This window comes from Lactuca saligna, chromosome 1 (genome assembly GCF_052625555.1).
Source record: "Lactuca saligna cultivar CGN05327 chromosome 1, ASM5262555v1, whole genome shotgun sequence".
Classification (NCBI taxonomy): domain Eukaryota; kingdom Viridiplantae; phylum Streptophyta; class Magnoliopsida; order Asterales; family Asteraceae; genus Lactuca; species Lactuca saligna.
Genome location: NC_136417.1, coordinates 41,152,557 through 41,174,140, shown reverse-complemented (window position 1 = coordinate 41,174,140; position 21,584 = coordinate 41,152,557). Strand labels below are relative to the sequence as shown.

At 33.5% G+C, this 21,584-nt stretch overlaps 1 protein-coding gene across 1 annotated transcript; it reads left to right on the top strand.

The window, feature by feature from the left end:
- Positions 1-6,657: 6,657 nt before the first annotated feature.
- LOC145033845 (PAN domain-containing protein At5g03700-like) lies at positions 6,658-8,498 on the top strand. Its single transcript, XM_078982352.1, has one exon. The coding sequence runs from the start codon at positions 6,739-6,741 to the stop codon at positions 8,176-8,178; it is 1,440 nt and encodes a 479-aa protein (XP_078838478.1). The 5' UTR covers positions 6,658-6,738; the 3' UTR covers positions 8,179-8,498.
- Positions 8,499-21,584: the final 13,086 nt, after the last annotated feature.

Here is a 21,584-nt window from a genome sequence, read left to right as displayed (position 1 = left end):
TTCCACCCTAAAGAGCTGCTACGAAACCCTAACCCTCCTTTGAGTGTTTTTGGAGCTTTGGAGGCCTTTGGAGAATATTCTAGTGTTGTAAAGCCATTTCCTCAAGAAAGTGAAGAACAAGGAAGGTGGTGGACTGAAGGAGGAGATATAGATCTGGGGTTATTGCTTCATTTCAGACTTCTTGGAGGTATAAAGTTCATGGATTTACTTAAAGGTGCATAGATCTAGCTTTGGAGTCATTTTTGGGTCCCAAGATTTGATCTTTATGATGGAATCTCGTTTTTGAGTCTAGGGTTGCCACCCTCAAGGCTAAAAGCATTCCATAAGCAGTAAAGTTTTGAAGTTGCTTGTCCATTCATAGTCATGCATGAGATCTAGCCCTCTTTATGAAAGTAGAGGATCATTGTTGGAGTTTGAGTTGTTTAGGGCCAAGTAAAGTCACCAAGTCAGTGACTTTATGGAATAAGACGTGGAAAGGAACCTGAATCCGAGTTTGTAGCCTCTGGAGTGAAGTATTAAGCACCTAATGGAAAAAAGGACTTAACAGGAGGATTACGCTGAGCGTACATGCATGTACGCCCAACGTACTTGCCATCATGTCAGTACACCTAACGTATAAAGGGGTACGCCCCGCTTACTCTGTCTATATTGGGCTTTGTGTAGTGGGCCATGCTTTGGGTCATTAGACTGGTGGGCCATCAGGAGTCATTAGTTTGGGCCCAATAGAGCAAATTGGGTCATTAATGGGCTACTAGTGGGCTAGGGAAGCTTAATTAGTTTTGGGCCTTGGTTTTGGGCATTAGATATGGACCAAGTTGGAACAAGGGCAGAATGGTCATTTTACCCTAAGATGGATTAATGTATTGGACTAAGTGATATTTGGTGTTGTTAGCTCGGGAAGCCGAAGGAGCAGCAGTTCAGGAACTGTCACATAGCAGCCAGAGGGATATCAGCAAGGGTTCAGCAGTGTAATGTGAGTCTCGTCATTGTGTGAATGGGTCTAAGGCCATAATGTCGACCCATGCAGTTTATGAGTAGGAAGACGCAGGGGTTAGCCCTAGGCACTGTATGCTAGTATGTGATTCCGGATTAAGGTCCGATGCTGGGCGGGTGCCCCAGGAATGTTTGCATGATAATTTATACTTGTTGTCTGTGTGATACTTGTATGCACCTGGTAGGGAGGTAGGTGTGGGCGAGGTACCGTACCCCACCATTATCTGAGCGTGGATGGGGTTCCGTATCTCACTAGTAGCAGGACAGGGGGGAGGCCTATGACAGGCGAGGCCTTAGGACAGTAATGCAGTAGGGTATGTTCAGTATATGTGTTATGGGATATGGTTATATGTTTACATGCGTTTAGCAGGCGGGGCCCAGAGACATGCGGGGCCAAAATTAAAACAGATATGTATACCGAGCGGGGCTCTAAGCCAGGCTGGGTCTGGGATCGGATGGGGCCCGATTTAGCGGGCAAGGCCCGATGTAGCGGGAGTGGCCCATTGTTTGCAGTATGTGATTATGCATGGTATGTGGTACGTTTGGGAACTTACTAAGCTTCATGCTTACGGTTTTCAGTTTTGGTTTCAGGTACTTCCGGTAGCGAAGGGAAGAGCTCGGGGTGATCGCATGGCACACACCATTGTTTATTTAGCCTGGGATCTTTACTCTGATAAAATAAAATAATGTTTTGGACATGATATTCTGCCGTGATATGTTTTGTATGAATGGTTGACACTTGTGTTTTGTTTATTAATTAAAAATGAAATTTTTTGTATGGATTTTTGGGTCGTCACAAGTTGGTATCAGAGACTTGGTTTGAGGGATTCGGATACACCCTCGGGTGTTCCTGGACTCAAATTGAGGAATTGGTACATAAATTTTCAAAAAGGAAAATCGATTTTGTAAAGAGGTTTTGAGCAAAGAAAACAACTTTAGAAAAGTATAAAGAGAATAACTTTGAAAAGAGAAAAGGGTGTGGTGCATGCAATCAACCGAGCTCAAGTAAGTACCCCAAATTATCCATACCAATTTATGTTATGATATGAGTATGAGAACTGCATGCTAGACTAGGACTGAAGATCTAGGAATGATGCCTTATGTGCCTGTTATATGTGTATGAGATTTAAATTGCATGCTAGTACAGATTTATGTTATGTGGATATAATTGTTTGATTATGTTCTGGTTAGATTTTCCTTTTGTCTGAATGCTACTTGCTTTGCTTTTTGCTTAGTGGGACTCTGAGTGATGGGAGTTAGCCATTAGGTGAATGCGTCAAGTCACTTGTGACCGGGGTTGAATAATCTCAGAGTGTTGGATTTGGACCTATTGCGTAGCTCTTGTTTGAGTCTAACCGTTGTAGGGATGAGTCCTTTACTCGAAGGATTATATGAGCCTCGTCACATGTGATGGTATTCAGGTAGTCGTTAATTGGCATTATAAAGATACCTTCAGTAGCTGAGGACTGGGTGCGGGTTGGAGGTTACCCTAGGGCAAGCCTAAGATGAGATTGGTGCTGGGAGTAGTGTGAGTAGATAGGACTTGGTGGAGTTGAGGAAATTCTTGAGGAAAGTACGGTTAAATGTGGAAGGAAGTATGGACCCGTACTACTGAAAGCAGAGGATTTGTACTCGATTCAAGAAGGGCCAAGATGAGACCAGGAAACTTATAGTGAGTGTGTGATCCCTCGTCAGTAAGGAATATTCTGATGGTAGTTATGATATGTTTTCAGCATGGTGACGTTGCGTGAGAGACCAGTGGGCAGATCAGGCGCCAGAGAGGGATCAGGAGTCGAGCAGCTCAAGGAGCGGATGAGGGAGTTGATATCAGCTGAGGTTACACGCAATATTCTAAACCAGACTCCTGTGATCTTTGGTTTGGTCAAGGAGGGTATTTTAGAGCTTCTGGATGAGAAGTTAGGGGCTTTTCGCGCTGAGATGATCACTCTAGTGGGGGAGCGTACCTTAACATTCCGAGAGTTCAGGGTTTGTGGAGCTCCGGATTACCATGGGACCAGGGACCCAATTGCTAGCAGCAGGTGGTTAGCTAATGTCGCCAACGCTTTCCGTATGATCCGGTGTCCCGAGGGGGACAAGGTCCGACTTGCCTCGTGTCTTCTAAATGACAAAGCACGGGATTGGTGGGAGGAGGTTGGTCATGCTATTGGAAATGATGTCACGTTGGACGCGATTTCATGGACTGATTTCTCGGCTAGGTTCAGGGTCGAGTTTGCACCAGTTATTGAGGTGCAGCAGTTAACACGGGAGTTTCAGGACCTCCAGCAGACTACTGAGACAGTGACGGAAATCACCGCCAAGTTCAGGGAGAGGGCTCTTCTTGTTCCGCAGTATGTCGCGGACGAGGAAATGAAGAAGGCTCGATATCACGAGATGCTGATGAGTGACATCATGGAGTTTGTGAGCAGGTCCAGTTGCAACACGCTGGAGGATATGATTATTCGGGCCAGGGAAAGGGAGATCGATCTGGAGCACATCAGAAAGAGGAAGTCGGAGGAGGTGCAAGTAGCCACATGTTCAGGCAAGAGACCCAAAGGGTCAGATGTGAGATCGAGGGATTATCAGGACCGCAGTCGTTGGATGTTTTCATATTTTGTTTTGTATTGTGCTCTACTTCTGATCCGCCTACATTTGCATCGGTGTTTCAAGACAACCAATGTGGCAACAACTAACTTCACATCTTTGTCACTAATACTATGAATCATAGGTACAAAAACCAATAACATTTACTACTTGTGTACTGCATTCAAGTAGAGTTTTAGAAACTTGTTGGCTCTAATAGACACAATGATCTTTAAGCCCATAAAGGTTTATCTCTTTGAAATTAGTTTAAAACATATAAAATACAGATGTACTTTTTATTGATTTGTTTGTTTCTACCGGCGATCTTGATATGTTGCAAGATCTTCCATTTATATCTTTGAAATCATCTTGTCTTATTTCATTATGATATTTTTGTTGAAATTATCTTTCTTTTTTTCTTATTTTTTTTTATGGATTTAAAAAATAAACAGTTTCTTCTTATGTAGGGATGTAGAAAGTAATCATTTTTTTCTTGACCACTACTTGAATGGGTAATTTGAGCATCTCTTGTTTCACTACTCACCCACTCAAAACTAATATTTCATTGTTTCTTTTTTTTATCTTCCATAAATATAATAGTTATTAAATTGATCACCTTCCGTCACTTAAAATATCTATCCAGTCATGGTATATATTTTGATATAAATATGTCAAGTTTCTTATAAATATTATGTGATTGTCCAGAAAGGGTAGGGATGCCGCCGAAAAGAAGTGACATATAGAATTGGTCATACTTATATTATGCTTATGTCATCTATTCGGTTCTTTTGTTGTAGCTTCTTTTTGTCGATTTATCTTGAACTTGTGTTTTGGATGGTTGCTCATTTTTAGATAGTATCCGAATTTCAAAATTTCCATCGTATTATCTGAATTTGCCATAAAATTGATTATTGCAATGCTTAAAACACAATTCATTATGTTTTCTCTAATTAAATTATCATATGTTTGATTGTGTCTAAATGAATACTTGGTGACCATTTATGGTAAATTGTTTTTATTAGGGAACATGGAGTCATTCACTACAAACTCATTCAAATCTATTGCCACATCAACTTTTCTTTCTCCTCTCTCTTCCATCTTTCCAACTCACAATAGATGGATACCTTATCTTTTCCATCTTATTCAACTCACTAAATTAAAAAAAATACAAAACAACTAAGATACAATTTTTAATATACATGGTACAAGAGAAACAAAGAGAGAAAGAGAGTGAGAGAGAGATAGAGAGTAAAGAAAGAAAGAGGATGAAACGGGGTAGTGAAGCTACATAAACAACCCATTCCTCTCAGCCTACTAAAATGGGAGTAGTGTCGGTACCAATGGTACCTCCCCATTTTACCATGACTCCATCCTCCCTAACCAGAATATATCAATGTGTTTTCATTCAAATGTTTATTAAACGTGGAAAATAACATCTGAAAACCGAGGTGCTTTTTTCATTCTTTTCGTACGAATCAAATTTGTAGATTTAATTAGTCTAATAGAAGCAACATATGTTTTGCATCCATATTTCATGACGGTGAGATTATATAAACAATAAATTATCATTCAATTATCGTCTATCGTCTATGAATAAAGAAAAGCTCAAAGAAGAGTGTGTGTGTATGTAGAGAAAGGGAGATCGGTGAACTTATTGCTAAATTTATGGAGAAAGTTGGCAAATAAGGTGCTCATTCTATACTATTGCTATATATTTATACTATCTTATATTCTAAAGAATTCTAAAAAAGTTATTTTTTTATTATTTTTTTTCAACATTTTGATTATTTCTTTTTGTAGTTTTTACCCGACAACTTAGATGATGATGTTAAAGTCTTTTCAAGTGTTGGAAATGGTTATCGTTTGAACGTCTCTTGATGTAAATTTTAAATAATTATTGTTTATACTTGTTATTTTACTTAGAATTTTCTTTCGTTTCAGATGCATATTAACACATATAATAAGTATTATTAAATGAAAAAAAAAGTTTAGCAAAATTAAAACAAAAAACTTGGTGTTGGTGTTGTCTATAGTGTGTAAATCACAATTACAAGATTCAATATTAGTACATATATATGATTAATGATTGCAATTTTTAAACAATATTTCTATCTTTGAAACATTTTGTATGATTAGTTTAAATTAACAATTGTATACTTATGTTATATCAAATATCCAAACATATAATATATATATATATATATATATATATATATATATATATATATATATATATATATATATATATATATATATATATCGCGTTTACAAGAGTCATAATCTAGTTTAATACTATTTCAAAATCATTGACATTTTATTTAAACTCTATACATATGCAAAGAAAAGACAGAAAAAAAAAAATGGTTATCAAAATTTGATGTATGGATTTATATCGTAAGAAAAATATCATCCAACATTAAGCATGGGATGATGTATGATGGGATCCAATAACTCAATAGGTTTTGGCCTAGTCTTGTCGTAAATATGAAGTTGGTTGGTTGTATGTTTGTAATATATATATATATATATATATATATATATATATATATATATATATATATATATATATATATATATATATATATATATATATATATATATATTAGTTTTCGTCAACTATAATCTAAAAAGCATTTCTTTATAAGAAAATAAAAAAAAAAACCAATTTTATTGTCGTTGATACGAAGCTTTTTATATGATCAATAAATAATAAGATATTAAACTCCAAATTAGAGTTCGTAAAAGACATCGAAGCACTTGATACCCAACTGCTACCTTGTTTTCGATACATATATAACATGAGTCTTTAATAACAACGGAAATGACAACAGCATCTCTGCCCAAGTGTTCTTCTCTTTGTTTTGTTGACCTAAATCGACAATTTGCATTAGTTAATTTAACTATAATAAAAAACTTAATATTATTTAAATGGGTATAAGATTATAAATAAAACATTTATAAACTTTTTTATAGTAATTAAAAATATAATAACCATTCTACTTGGGGCAAAAAGTCTCACCTCAATTAAACCAATTAAGTTATAATATTATTTCCATTTGCACAGTATAATATTATTTCCATGCAGATCAAATATACACACACTTGACACCACATTGCTCACACACTCCCACACAAATATGATATAATTTCTCCTAGTTTTTCACCATGGAGATTACTATCCCTTCTGGGTTGACTCAATTTCCGGTGTTGTTCCTCCTTCTCACCTTTCTATCTCATCCCATCTCCGCCATAGCCTCCACCCAAGAGCTACTCAAAGGATTCACCGCCACCCCAGATTCATCCATATCATCATTCCAACCTCTACTCGGTGACTCACTTGGTAACTACTCGTTAGGTTTCCTCCGAGTTGATCGAACTCAACTCGCTCTTGCTATAATCCATGTCCCATCTCAGGAGCAGCTTTGGATCGCCGGAAAAAGTCCTCTGGCGCGGTGGTCCTCCCGGACTCGTCTCTCATTTAACGGTAGTCTTGTAATTTCAGACTCTCACACAGGGGTATTATGGTCAAGTTACACCGACGGCTACCGTGTTCGCCTCTCCAACACCTCCAATTTGTTAATAGAGACCATGGGCGACACTTCTTTAATCCTATGGCAGAGTTTTGACTCTCCCTATAATACCCTCATGGAGAATCAAATTTTCACTAGTGCCATGACACTGGTTTCTTCAAATGGGTTGTATTCCATGAAGCTTGGACCCGATTTTATCGGGTTTTATGTTAATTTCATTGATAATTCCGATCCGGGTCATCTTTACTACCAGCATAACCCAATGGAAGCTAAAGCTCGCGTCTTGAAAGACCATGGACCCATTCAGGCAATGCTCAGCCCGGACGGGTTTCTGGGTATGTACCAAAACGGTTCAACTCCGGTCGACGTGCAGCCGTTCAGCACCTTCCAACAACCGGGAACCGGTTCACGGCGACTTCGTCTCGAACCGGACGGAAACCTGATCGGATATTACTGGACAAGATCATCATGGGTTGTTGATTTCAAACAAATCTACGATCTGTGTGATCTCCCAAGCTCATGTGGACCCTACGGTTTATGTCAGCCAGGTAAAGGTTGTTCTTGCGTAGACAACAGGACGGCGTACTCCTCCGGCGTGTGTGGTACCTCCGGCGGCGACTTTTGCGGGAAGAAGTATGGAGTTTTGAGAAGAACTGGGGTGGAGTTACCAAACAAGGAGATAATGGCGTACACGATCATGAGTTCTTTAGAGAAATGTGAGCTCACGTGCGAAGAGAAGTGCACGTGCTGGGGTGCGGTGTACAGTAACACATCTGGGTTCTGCTATACGATAGATTACCCCATACAAACAGTGGTTGAGGTATTGGATGGGACCAAGTCGGGTTATTTTAAGGTGCGGGTGGGTGCAGGAAAAGATACTAAGGTGGTGGGGTTATGGGTTGGGTTAGGGGTGTTGTGTGGGTTAGTTTTGTTACTTGGAGGGGTGTTTTTGTACAAAAGAGAAAGAAGAGGGGTGAAAGGGTATGTAGAGGAAGAAGGGGTGAATGGTGGGGTGGGGCCTTATAAAAATCTGGGGTCCGAAAGTTCTAAGTCTATCGAGTTAAGTGAGAGGTGACGTAAGCAGTGACGTTTTCTTTTAGCTTTGGGAGTTTGACTTTTGACAAAAGTTTGACTTATATTTATTTAAAAGTTTAAATATTTTAGTGGGACCATCATGTTGATCACGTGCACACAAAACACAATAGTAATTTATTTGCAGTTTGTTGTACTTTGTACAATTTTAATGCATTTACTTAGTAAAAGTTTTTCTTCCTCCCAATACCAAAACCACAGGTCCACAAGTAGTCGAGTAGAACAACTCCTTTTAGCATTTTGTTGTAAAAGTTATTGTATTTTGTAATTACTTCTAAAGAAACGTTGCATTTCTTTTTTGAATATGACTAATCTATTTTGACTTTAGAGAATGGTCGGACTTTTACTTTATTGGAATCGGGTAGTCGATGAGATATGGTTGAAGTTTGAAAAAATATGGTTGGGGTCATGATGTTGGTCACGAGCACACAATACTAATTTATTTGTACAATGAAATGCATTTACTTGGTAAAAGTTATTTCTTCCTTCCAATACCACAAGCAGGATAACTCTTTTTAGCATTATATTGTAAAAGCAACTAGTAGAGTTGTTTGCGTTTTACAGTTGAACCATTGTTTACGTAATGTTCTTGTACACGGAAACTATTTACGTAATTTCATAATTAAATCGGAACTATTACTATAATTTTTTCTTACAAATGAACTATTTATGTATTGTTGTTAAAATTGGGACCATTTTGTAATATTGCTATTGCACATTGACCATTTATGCAATACTCTTATTAGACCCTTTTAGTATTACAACTAGATATGTTATCCATGCTCCGCATGGGTCGTGTGCATCTTATTTGAATGTCGTTTTTGTTTATAAATTAATAGATGTTGTTGTTGACTGTTGTAGTTGAGGATAGGAAAAATAACATAATAGTAAATGCCGATATCCATCTTTGGAACAAATTGGAGTTGGATCCATAAATCACAATGAATCAAGTCTAAAAGATTAGATGAACGTTTAGAATTGGTAGAAAAAGATAATTGTTGTCCTTAAGCAAGTTGACACAAAGTTCAATGAAGTAATAGATAAAAACACCTAATTTATTCAAAGTAGAAATGACATTAAAAGACACATGACCTAAACAAGCATGCCATACCTTATAAGAAACTCGTTTGGAAACTCCGATAGTAGCAAAGAACGCTTAGGGTTCAACCTTGAGTATATAAAGACCATTCTCACAACTTCCTTTAGCGAGTACCTATTTTCTTTTTTGATCTTAAATATTGAAAAATGTTTGAGAAAATAGAACATCGAACTTGTGACCAGTGGTTAGTTTCCTTACAGAAAGTAATTTCTTGGTGAGATTAGGAATGACAATAATGTTGTGTAATGGAGGTGATTTGAAATATTCGATGAACCTATAAGAGTAATTGGAAGTTTCTTACCGTTGCCAAACATAAGTTGATTGGATTCATGTGATTTGTTGCCCCCGAATCAACATGCCAATCCCAGGTATTGGTGGTGACATGGCATTATGTATGAAAGACCTTTTCTAATGATTCGCTTGATGAAGTTTCTTGGGTAGTATATGTATGTAGATTCGGGCAAGACGATGCATAATGTCCATTTGTAGTCGGAGGTCGCCGGCTTTAACTAAGTCCCCTGCTACGTGAATTATTACCTCGAGAATAAAGCAAATGATCTCAACCTTGTGCATAACTATTTTTAGTATTTTAGGCATGAAAGAGAACCGACGGTATAGGAAAACCATGTAAAGATTGTAAGAATAGTTAATGACTTTTGTATGTGTAACTAATCACCAAAAATCGAAATGGGTTTTGTAGCCCTTATGACAGTGGAAAAAGTTTCATAGGAGGGTCCCAACCCATAAAGAAACCAGTGCAACTTGTCAATTTCTACAACCGAGTGACCAATTATAGAGAGTTTGTCACACATCACTAAGAATTGATGACAATAATCAGAAATAGAAGTACCTTTTGTGATTTGGTGAAGAGAGTCATACAATGAGTGAATGTGTTCAACAGAAGCATTACTGTAGAGAGCTTCAAGTGCAAGCCAAATTTATTGTGCAGTAGGAAGGTCGAGAACCTCAACAATTGCTTATTTGGTCAGAGAGGAATACAAGAGGATGGCATATCTCTGATCAAATTTAGTCTATTGGAGTGCTTCATAATTAGGAATAGTCTTGCCTTCATCAATAATGGTGGGGAATGGTGAAGATGAGGCACCATCGATGTGTCCTAACAACTTATGGTAAGTGAAAATAGGGAACATATGATTTCTCCATAGAAGATATTGGAGGAAAGATTAAATGTCGTCATATGTAACTAGGTATTCATGGGAAAGAGACCAACAAGATAATAATAAGATGTGACCATGGTGAGATTTCAAGAAAGATTGAATAAGTGAGAAGGGTAGGTTTAAAAAATATAATCTGGGAGGGAGAAAGGAATCGTTGATACTAGGAATAAGTAGCGGAGCAGGATACCTGCTTGAAGAACTAGATCTGCCTCAAAACTGCCGATTCAAGAATCAAAACTGCTTTAAGGTGTTTTGGTTCCGGTACTGATTTTTAAGGAACCGCTATATGTTGGGGTACCCACCGGAACCGATATATATATATATATATATATATATATATATATATCACATACTTTATACAATATCTTGAATAAGGTCACTTAAAATTCTAGAATTTTGAATAATTTGTTTTGAACCTTTAAATGTCCAAGTGTAATTTTCATTTTGAATTTAAACTATAGATGTTCAAAATGAATTTGTAGACGGTATACATAATGTACTATTATGTTCAAAGTTAAATTTTAACTCATAGAAATATTCTTTTAGCATATTGATGTTATAAGTAGATTTCTTGTAAGTTTATGATATATATATATATATATATATATATATATATATATATATATATATATATATATATATATATATATATATATATATATATATATACTTTTATAAGTTTTAAAAATTCAACAAATTTAATGAACCGGACACCTAATATTGGAACCGCTACCTGTTAGTTCCGGTTCCAATGTTTTAAGAATCGCAGGTTCCGATTCTAAGTTCAGTTAATTAAGATAAGTATCTGCTTATGCTTATCCCTCGCTAATACCATGTAAATGATATAGTCAATTAAACTTATATAATTAAAGAGGAGATAGATCACTATATGAAGGAAAAATTACGACAGCCACCCATATACTTTAGGAGATAGAGTAGGTAAACAAAGATAGTGATAAATATACATAAATACTACTTTAAATTATCTAACTTATTTGCTAACACTAACACTTGTATATGACCTTTGTAAGCTTTTATTGTTTCCAATTTTACATTTTTGCTATCAAAACTTTCGTTCTTCATATTTACGATCCCAAACTCGGTTGCTATATATAATTAAATTTAATTATATTACAAATTATAACATGCCTATTTTACGTCAAAATGGCAACATCTGTCTAAATTATTTCTTTTATCATTATATACAACAAGTTTCGTCAGTTTAAACTAAGAATATATTTGACGTACTAGGTGAAAATTAGCTGTTCGCATCCTATATTATATGATAGTTATAGTTTTCATCCATATATTATATAATTTTTATGATAATTACAATTTTTGTTCATATTGCATCTTTTGTGTTTTATTTATGTTTTGTGTATATATATATATATATATATATATATATATATATATATATATATATATATATATATATATATATATATATATATATATAAAGTTAAGATCATATATAACCATTAAATATTGTGTGAATGTGTGATCAATTATAATCCAATCAATATAAAAAGTAATTTTTTATTTTCTATTAATTAAATAAGTTATATATTTGGAATGCATCAGTTTTGTGTTTGAATATGTGGAACCGTTTCTTAGCAAAAATCAATCGGTTATAATAGAATAGTTGAAAAAGTAAGTTTTCAAAAACCATAGTGCTGCTATTGCTTATTTAAAAAAATAAGGTGCAAATTGACTTTTTTTTTTTTTGTTAATATTTATTGTAAATGTTTGAAGATTGTTTTATTTATTTATTTATTAGGATTTATCAATAAATAATGGATTCATGGTTTTGATTTTTGATGCATATGTTGCGATAACCCAAGTCTTAAATAATGGTTAAGTAATGGTGTTCATATACATTAAGTAAGAATTGATTGTTTGGATATTTTTTTATAAAGAATATATAAATCTAATTATTTAAACGATTCTAAAATAATAAAATATATAGTTTATACCTATTTCAATTTAGTTTTTTTTGCAAATTAATTCTTAAGGAATTAAGTATAATTTCTTTGTATATTCTTAAAGAATATTGTATATGATATAAAGAATGTAGTATATACAACAACTTATTCTTAAGGAATATAGTATAGAAAGTTATGTATATTGTTTGATTTGTTGTATATATTCTTGTTTTACGATATAAAAATGATTGTTTTATGTTCTAAGAATAATTCTTATTTTTATAGTATTTATTACTGATCATACTGCAATACTTTTTCCTTAAAGTAATGAAATTTTAATGTCTACTATATGAACGTGTATTCCTTAAGAATGTTAATTTTTTTTAATGAAAATTGTATTCTTTAAGAATGAAAGAATGAAAATATATGTTCATATATATAGAATAACGTCGTATTCTTAAAAAAATATATATTATATTTTAATATGCTGAATAAAATATGCGACATGAGTGATTTTTATTAATTAATTTTATTTAATTGGCTAAAATGTAGTTACTTTCTTTTCTCTCTCTCTTTTAATACACTATCATTATTACCATAATAATTAATTTAGTGAAAATATATAATGAATGTTAGTCCATGTTAGTAAAATGTACATTAAAATTACATCCTTTGATTTTATAAATCTAATGGTTATATCATACATTCATACAATACTTGTGATTTACATTTGATCCTAACCCTATATATATATATATATATATATATATATATATATATATATATATATATATATATATATATATATATATACACACACACATTTAGTTACTAGTTAGAGTGTATGTTTTGAAAATAGATTGATTTAAGTTAAATCTTGTTTTTAACAAGATATATACCACCAAGTTCACTAAGAGCATTGGGTGTGGGTAACAAGGTGCAACATCAAGTTGTGTCACCTCACATGCCACATAAGCAAGTGGTGTTATAACACCAAGTGGAGAAATGAGCAACAAGATGCAACACCAAAGGAAAAAAAACGAAAAAGAAAAACAAAACAAAAAGTTGGTGTTCCCCCGTAAAAAATTGTCGTTTCAATTCGTCACAACACCAACGAGGTTCGCCATGACGAGATGTAACAAGTTGGGGGGGGGGGGGGGGGGGGGTTCCCCCGGTTATGACGGCGTTGTAGGCATCCATGTCAACATCTTCCTTTCTCGTTATGACCCATACCGTATGGTCTAAATTTAGCTACATAACATTTTTAGGTTGAGACATTGATAATCGCAAAATATTAACAAGATAAAGATAAGTATTTGTTTATTCTATTTTAAAGAAGAAAAGTGGACAATGATCATTCGATAGGTTTTTAGCAAGATACTTGTTGTGGTGAGACTTTTTTTTTTCAATTTGGATCGACTATACTCTTTGTTGTGTAGAGGAGAAGAAGTGTCTAGTCAAAGATAGGATTTCTCATGCTAGGTGGGTTATGCATTGGCGTTGCCAGCCTAGGGGAGAAGCCGAACAATTACAATGGGAAGGTCTTACTGAAGCTATTTAGTTGTTGGTGTTGTCAAATTAAGCAAACATTTAGATGCGACATCTTGATTCGAATGAGTTTTACACGATTTCCTCTACAAGGAAGTATATATTTTTTTAGAAAGCTTATACATTTTTCAACATTTGGGAGAGACACCTATCTTTCAACTTCTAAAGCCGGTAGGTTAAATGCTTTTTGGTATCCGCAATGAGATATATTGGTAGGTAAACTTTTATTATTGGGATCATTTTACTCGTTGGAGTATTTTGGCTCCAATAAAAGTTAATATGTTGATTTAGAGAATTGTTGCCCACCAGATTTGATTTAGACAAAACATTGGTTCATGTTGATTCTTTTATTTTCCGGGTTTGGTTAGAGATATCTTCAATGTCACACAATTTAAGACTCAACAATAGTCAACGACAATGTTTTGATACACTTGTTATTACTACGACATGATAGTCTGACATTCAATGCTCTTCGCATTGCAAAAACCACTAAAAATGGCTTTTTCAACAAGATTGTTCTTATTAATAATATTTTGACTAAATTGCAAAATTGGTCTTTGTGGTTTGCAAAAAACTGTGGATGAAGTCCAAAAAGTTTACAACTTGCACCACTAGTCCAAATTTTGATACTTTCAGTGGTTTTGGTCCTAAATTTTGACATATTTTTTTATTTTAGTCCATGAGCCACTTGAAATGACCGTTTTGCCCTTTTAATTAAAATTTTGTATTTTTCCATATTTATTTTAGTACTTGATTAATTAAAAATAAAAAATAAACACACACACACACACTCTCTCTCTCTCTCTCTCTCTCTCTCTCCTTTGAAGATACAATCTTCAGATACCATTAGTTTATGTTAGCTCAACTGCTTTGATTTTTTTTCTTACTGCTTTGATTTTTTTTCTTTATATGTACTGATGCATCTCTCAAATCAATAACTCATAACGTCATTTTCATTTTCTCTTTGTGTAATTGATCTATTTGAGCTTCCTTTGAACTATTCACCTATTTGTTACCCGAGGAGCTATTATTGTTTGCCTACGCCATTGAATGTTCTTCATAAGCTATTCCCACCCTTATAAGAATCGTGTATACACAAATTCTTTGTTGTCTATATCAATCTTGTGTAATCCCTTAATCAAATCGAATGAACCATTAAAAACATGTGCAAGGAAGTAAAAAAACAACCAAATCATCATTCATCTCAAAGTTGTCGGTTATCATGGAAAGATCGAAGAAAAGAAAACAGAGCTCGCCGATTAGAGAGCTATTTGAGTGTGTTAGGGTTATAGCTCGAGAATATGGTGTTAACAGGGACAATCGACATGGAAATTTTGGCGGAGGTATCAAGCATTCGAACCCTAATTTTTGCGAACAATGATTTTGGAGGATTGCTGCCTGATGTGAGAAATATTAGGCTGTTGAGGGAAATTGAAGTTTAGAGTAACAAATTTTGGTGGTCGAATTCCTAAATTGCATACAGAGATGAGCATTCTTCTTGATTTGCAGATGTTGGATAATGAATTTGAAGCTGAGATACCGGATTTTAAACAGAAAATTTTGTTGCTTCTATTGTTTCTGATCCTACGACTGAGTGAGGTTGAGAGGGAGTTTGGTGGGATTTTTGTTCATGTGGTGAAAAGAAGAAGATCACATGTGGCAGTGGGAATATCGTATGTCTGCGTTTGTGTGTTTATTGATGAATGTTAAGGAAGATTGTTGAAGAAGAAGCATCAAGATTAGGAGGGAAAGAGAGAGAGAGAGAGAGAGAGAGAGAGAGAGAGAGAGAGGACACGGTGAGGGTGGGGTAGTGGGCCTAATTTTTTTGTTTTTAAATTTTAATTAATAAAGTAATAAAACAAATATGAAAAAATACAGAAAAAAAAATTAAAAGGGCAAAATGGTCATTTCAAGTTTTTCAGGACCAAATCCACAGAAAGTTTGTGATTTTGGACTAGTGATGCAATTTGAAAACTTTTTGGACTTCATCCACAGTTTTTTGCAAACCACAGGGACTAATTTTGCAGTTCTGTCTAATATTTTGTTACTCAATAGAAAGTACAATATTGAACTTAGTTGGTTGGTTACAAAAATATATCCTTACAATTTTGTTTATATATCTAATATTTTGCTAGTTGTATAAATTTGACTTTTCAATTTTTTTTAATGTTCATTAAATTTTGCTTACTTGAAAAATTACAAGTAACAATATATATATATATATATATATATATATATATATATATATATATATATATATATGAAAAAACATCATAAATGGTCCCTGTGTTTTCCCAGATTCTGAAGTTTAGTCCCTGTGGTTTAAAAATCTCATAAATGGTCCCCATGCTTTCAAAATTTTTGACAGATGATCCTTATTGTTAACTCCGTTAAGTTTTATCCGTTAACTGAAGGGCATTTTAGGCATTCCATACCACAGGGACCATATTTGATCTTTTCAGTTATTTTTTTAAAAAAAGAAAAAACTAAATATAATTATTTAATATATAATCTCTTTCTCTCTCTCTCTCTCTCTCTCTCTCTCTCTCTCCAAGCCACCTCCTCTCTCTCTCTTTCTTAGCTCATGTCCGACAAGAAAAAAATCGTCCAAACCGCCACCGATGAAGAATCACTCTCAACCACGGTAAACCACCAAGAAACACCACTGCCAGCACCCATTTTCCCACCTTATACCTCCGACAATTAGCAGCCTAAGCCCCATTTCCCTGTTGCGATCCACTGTTGCTCTTCTTCCCTTCGCTTTATCGTTGCCAACAACTAGAACAAGACCCACAAAGGGTCGTCGGAAAAGAGAGACTGCTCCTCTCGTTTTGCGACAATCCAGCCATCCACCACACCTTCTGCAACTTCTTTTTCCTTATTGACCTACAACTTAAACTACACATACATAAATACAATTAAACTTGAAAACCACCAAATTTACAAAAAAATTTTGAGTCCAAACACCTTCTGCAACTTCTTTTTCCTTATTTGACCTCCCATGGAGAGTCCAAACTCATATGTGGAGTCACCGGAGCACCAGAATCACAAGACCCCCAACATATAAAGACAACTGAATGAACAATGAGAGATAAACATCCACATACAAATCAATTTATGGTAGGATGAACACCCACATACTAACTCAAACTGATTTACAGAAACAAAAACAAACATTATTTTAGTTTTTTATTCGAATTTAGGATTCTGATTCTTAAGTTACCATTGAGAATAAAGATCACAAATGATTTCCATTGAGTTTATATTGAGGAAGAAGAACCAGAATGCGCTGGTTGTGATCGGAAAACCGAGATGGGAGGAAGTGGACTTATAAGTACCAGAATCTGAAGATGTGTTCATCCAAGAATCAAATGAGTGCTTGTTCATAATGAAATCGTAGGCAGATCCTAACCGGATGATTTCGAATAGCCCTAGAAATCGTAAGTGGTTCCTGATGAAATTGATGGAGGAGATCGGCCATCCTTCTTCTCCACCACGACACCATAAAATACCCTAACTGGGAGTGTCAAATTAAATGTCCAAAAAATCCAACTGTAAGCGTCACTATGTATCGTAACTTGGTTTCTAGTTTCGATTTGGGTGAACCACGGAGCCATTAGCAGCTGGCCGCAGCGTTTGCAGATGGGTGTTAGAGCTTGGCACCAACGCGTCCATGGCAATGGTTACTAACACGTTGGCGGATCCGGTGGCAAGGTTCGAGGTCTGGTTTTCTAGCCATGGAACCAGGTCGTCGACGTAGAACTCGATTTGGGATTTGCCGTAGGGGAGGAATGTGGCTTGGTTGACTATTTCCTCAAGAGAGGGAAACAAAGTAGGGGGAAGCAGGCGTCAAAGAGAGAGAGAGAGAGAGAGAGAGAGAGAGAGAGAGAGAGAAAGAAAGAGAGACCCCTTTGTAAATAAGAGAAAAACTTCATAAATGGTCCCTGTGGTATGAAATGACTAAAATGCCCTTCAGTTAATGGATAAAACTTAACGGAGTTAGCAATAAGGACCATCTGTCAAAAGTTTTGAAAGCACAGGGGCCATTTATGAGATTTTTAAACCACAGGGACTAAACTTCAGAATCTGGGAAAACACAGGGACCATTTATGATGTTTTTTTCTATATATATATATATATATATATATATATATATATATATATATATATATATATATATATATATATATATATATATATATATATATATATATATATATATAGGTTCAGGTTCATTTGAAACCCTAATTTTGTGAGACCGTGAGACCAAATCTAAAATTAATTTTAAAATGCAAAATAAATGAAAAAATCCAAAAATTCTTTTTTTAAATATTATTTTCGGAACTTAAATTAACTAAAAATATATAAAAAAAATATAAAAAAATAAAAAAAAAATTCCGTTTTTTTTTTTTTGAAAAATACGTGAAATATTCTAAATAGAATATTACACTGACATATTCTAAAAAATAATTTTAAAATGCAAAATAAATGGAAAAATCTAAAAATTCTTTTTTTTAAATATTATTTTCGGAACTTAAATTAACTAAAAAAAATAAAAATAAAATAAAAAAGATTCTATTTTTTTTTTTTAAATATGTGAAATATTCTAAATAGAATATTACACTGTACATATATTCTAAAAATAATTTTAAAATGCAAAATAAATGGAAAAATCAAAAAATTCTTTTTTTAAATATTATTTTCGGAACATGAATTAACTAAAAAAATAAAAAACAAAATAAAAAAAATAAAAAAATGCATTTCACGGTCTCACAAAATATAGGTGGTCTCAAATGAACCTAACCCTATATATATATATATATATATATATATATATATATATATATATATATATATATATATATATATATATATATATATATATATATATTATTGAATTATTTATGTTTAAAATATTAATTGTGATGTATCCATTGATTAAATGATATCTTTATATATAATTTATGAATATGTATATTTAAAATATTGTTTTCCTTAATTCCAACAAGTATATTCTTTTTAGAAATCTTTAATTTAAAGTTACGACTAATCATAAAACTATTATCAAACACCGCTTATTTGACATGTTGTTAATTGGATAGTTATATCAAAATCAGTTTATCCAAATACGAAAACTAATTACTGTCAACTTGAAATGCTAACAATAAATAACGTTGAAAATATTAAAACACCCAAATCTATAAGTAGCACCTTTTGGATATTGGCCCATAGTACTTGAACCCAATATCGTAGCCCATTTCCTTGAAGTGCCCACCGCCTACACATGAAATTACAATTGCACAAAAAAACGGTGTTTGGTACTTTATTCATTTACGGATCAGTTTCAGATTTGTTATTCAATCTTGGATCGGTATTGATTCATCATTCATGCTCTTTGTGTTTGCCTTTTTTGGTTCAGATTCATAGTTTTTTGGTTTTGGTTTTATCTTTTTCAGTCTAGTTTTGTTTTTGGTTTGGATTCATAGAAGTCCATGTTATATTATTGATAGATAAAAGTTATGTGATTGGAGTGTGATCATTTCCATCATTTTATCCATTCCAAGTTACTATAAACAGGCGAAGGTGGAGTTTGTGTAACTTTGTTTTTGTTTAAAAGAACTCTCCTAATTCAAAATAATGGTCACAGTCCATAACGATATTGTTGTAAGGTTGATAGAACTCAAAAATGACATTTTACTCTCAACATTTTACAATTGCTTAGAATTGAAAATTTGAAGACTTGTAAAATTGGAAGAAATAAAGAAACAGAGAGGAAAGGAAACAAAGAGGAAAAATATGAGAGGCAAGAGAAGCGGGAACACAGTCCCATATGTTCGGTACCGAAGTAGGGAAGGACAAGAGGTGTGTAAATATGCACCATTACAAGTTATAGAGTCGAAAATGATGTTTAAAATATGAAGAAAAAAAAATCAAATAAATGTGATTTCTTTCATGAGTAAAATTGTGTAAATATGGTTTCATATTCATAGGTAGAGTTTTATAAAACATCCACTGATATTTATTTTTACTTTTTATTGTTAATTTACAAATTAAACATACTAACATAACTACATCGTGTTGAGTTTCGAATATAGTTTGATCCCATTAAGTTTTAGGGCTAATGCCTTAATAGTATTATTAACTAGCCTTTGTATATATTTAGATATTTACTTTGTACACGATTTAACATCAAATTAATGTTGATTTACCGACAATAACCGAGATTCTAACGACCCTTTGACAAACTTTCATATTCGATGATTGCCCATGTTATAATATACACACGCTTACAATTGCAAAATTCAAATGATGTCCTATCCTTTTGTTCCCCTCCCCCTATTACCACTTCATATATACGGTTTTGATAAGGGTGATGTCCGCTTAATTGCTTATTGTTGGTTAAGATTAATATTTAGTAAACAATAAATGACAATTTAGTAGTTAATATAGGTTAAACAAAATTCGATCAAAATATATATACAGAACACAAATCGCTAAATTTTAATGTGAAGATAAATAATAATATCTTAGGAGAATTCGGTAACCGTCATTTTTGTTCCCATTTAATCATTTTTTTAAATATCGTAACAATTAAACTCTTATTTTGCGTTAAAATTATGCATTTACAACCGGTTCTAGTAGGTTAAAATCCAATTGACATATACATGACATCCACATGGTATCTACATAATATATGACATTAGAAAAATAACTTAAAATGGTAACCAATAGTCACTTTGTTCATATTTAATAATTTTTTTTACACTATTAAACATTATACTCTTGTGTCAAAATATACCCTTGTGGGAGACAATAACCCATATTGTCGGTTTCATCACTTCAATAATAGAATACAACTATTAAAACCAATAGTGGTGGTTTTTGTGAGGTGCCCGGTATGGTACCGACAACATCTATTCATCCCGTATGTAGTGGAAAAATTTTCGATTTGTTTTTTTTATTTTTACTTGTTGTGCCACTACGTAAAAAAATTATGCAACTACGTAAAAAAAAATTGTGCAACTCTTTAAAAAAATGTATTACTCTATCAAAGATTACCAAGCTCAAAAATATAATTAGAAGTTTACAACTTATAATTAGCCAATTAGGAGCCCAATGTTTTAATCCATTATTAATTGTATTTGTAGCTCAAAGCCCCAAATATAAAATGAATTATACAAAATAGCCAAATCATTATTTGATAGTGTTCGGTCGACAATTAGAAGAAAGAAAAAAAAAATCACGAGGCAACCTCGACCTCACTTTTTCTTCCCTTTGTCTATTCCTTCGTGTTTCTTCCTTCCCTGCCTGCATCAACATTTAATAATTTACAAAGCTAAAGGGCAAGTTTGTGTTTCTTGATTACAAAATCGACTCCATCATTCACTCTAAGGTCCAACCCCTATAATGAAGCAAGTAAGTATTATTGATACTTTGAAATTTTACCAATTCTTTTATGTATTCAAAATTGATATGTTTTTATTGAAGTTATTGTTTGACTCATGTGAAAGTATATGTTTTTACTGAAGTTATTATTTGATTATGTAAAATTGCTATGTTTTTATTGAAGTTATTGCTTGATTTGGTGAAATTTCTATGTTTTATTAAAGTAATTGTTTGATCAGGTAAAATTGTTATG

Excerpts from the sequence above, each read along its gene's own strand:
- LOC145033845 (XM_078982352.1), top strand. The coding sequence starts at position 6,739 with ATGGAGATTACTATCCCTTCTGGGTTGACTCAATTTCCGGTGTTGTTC.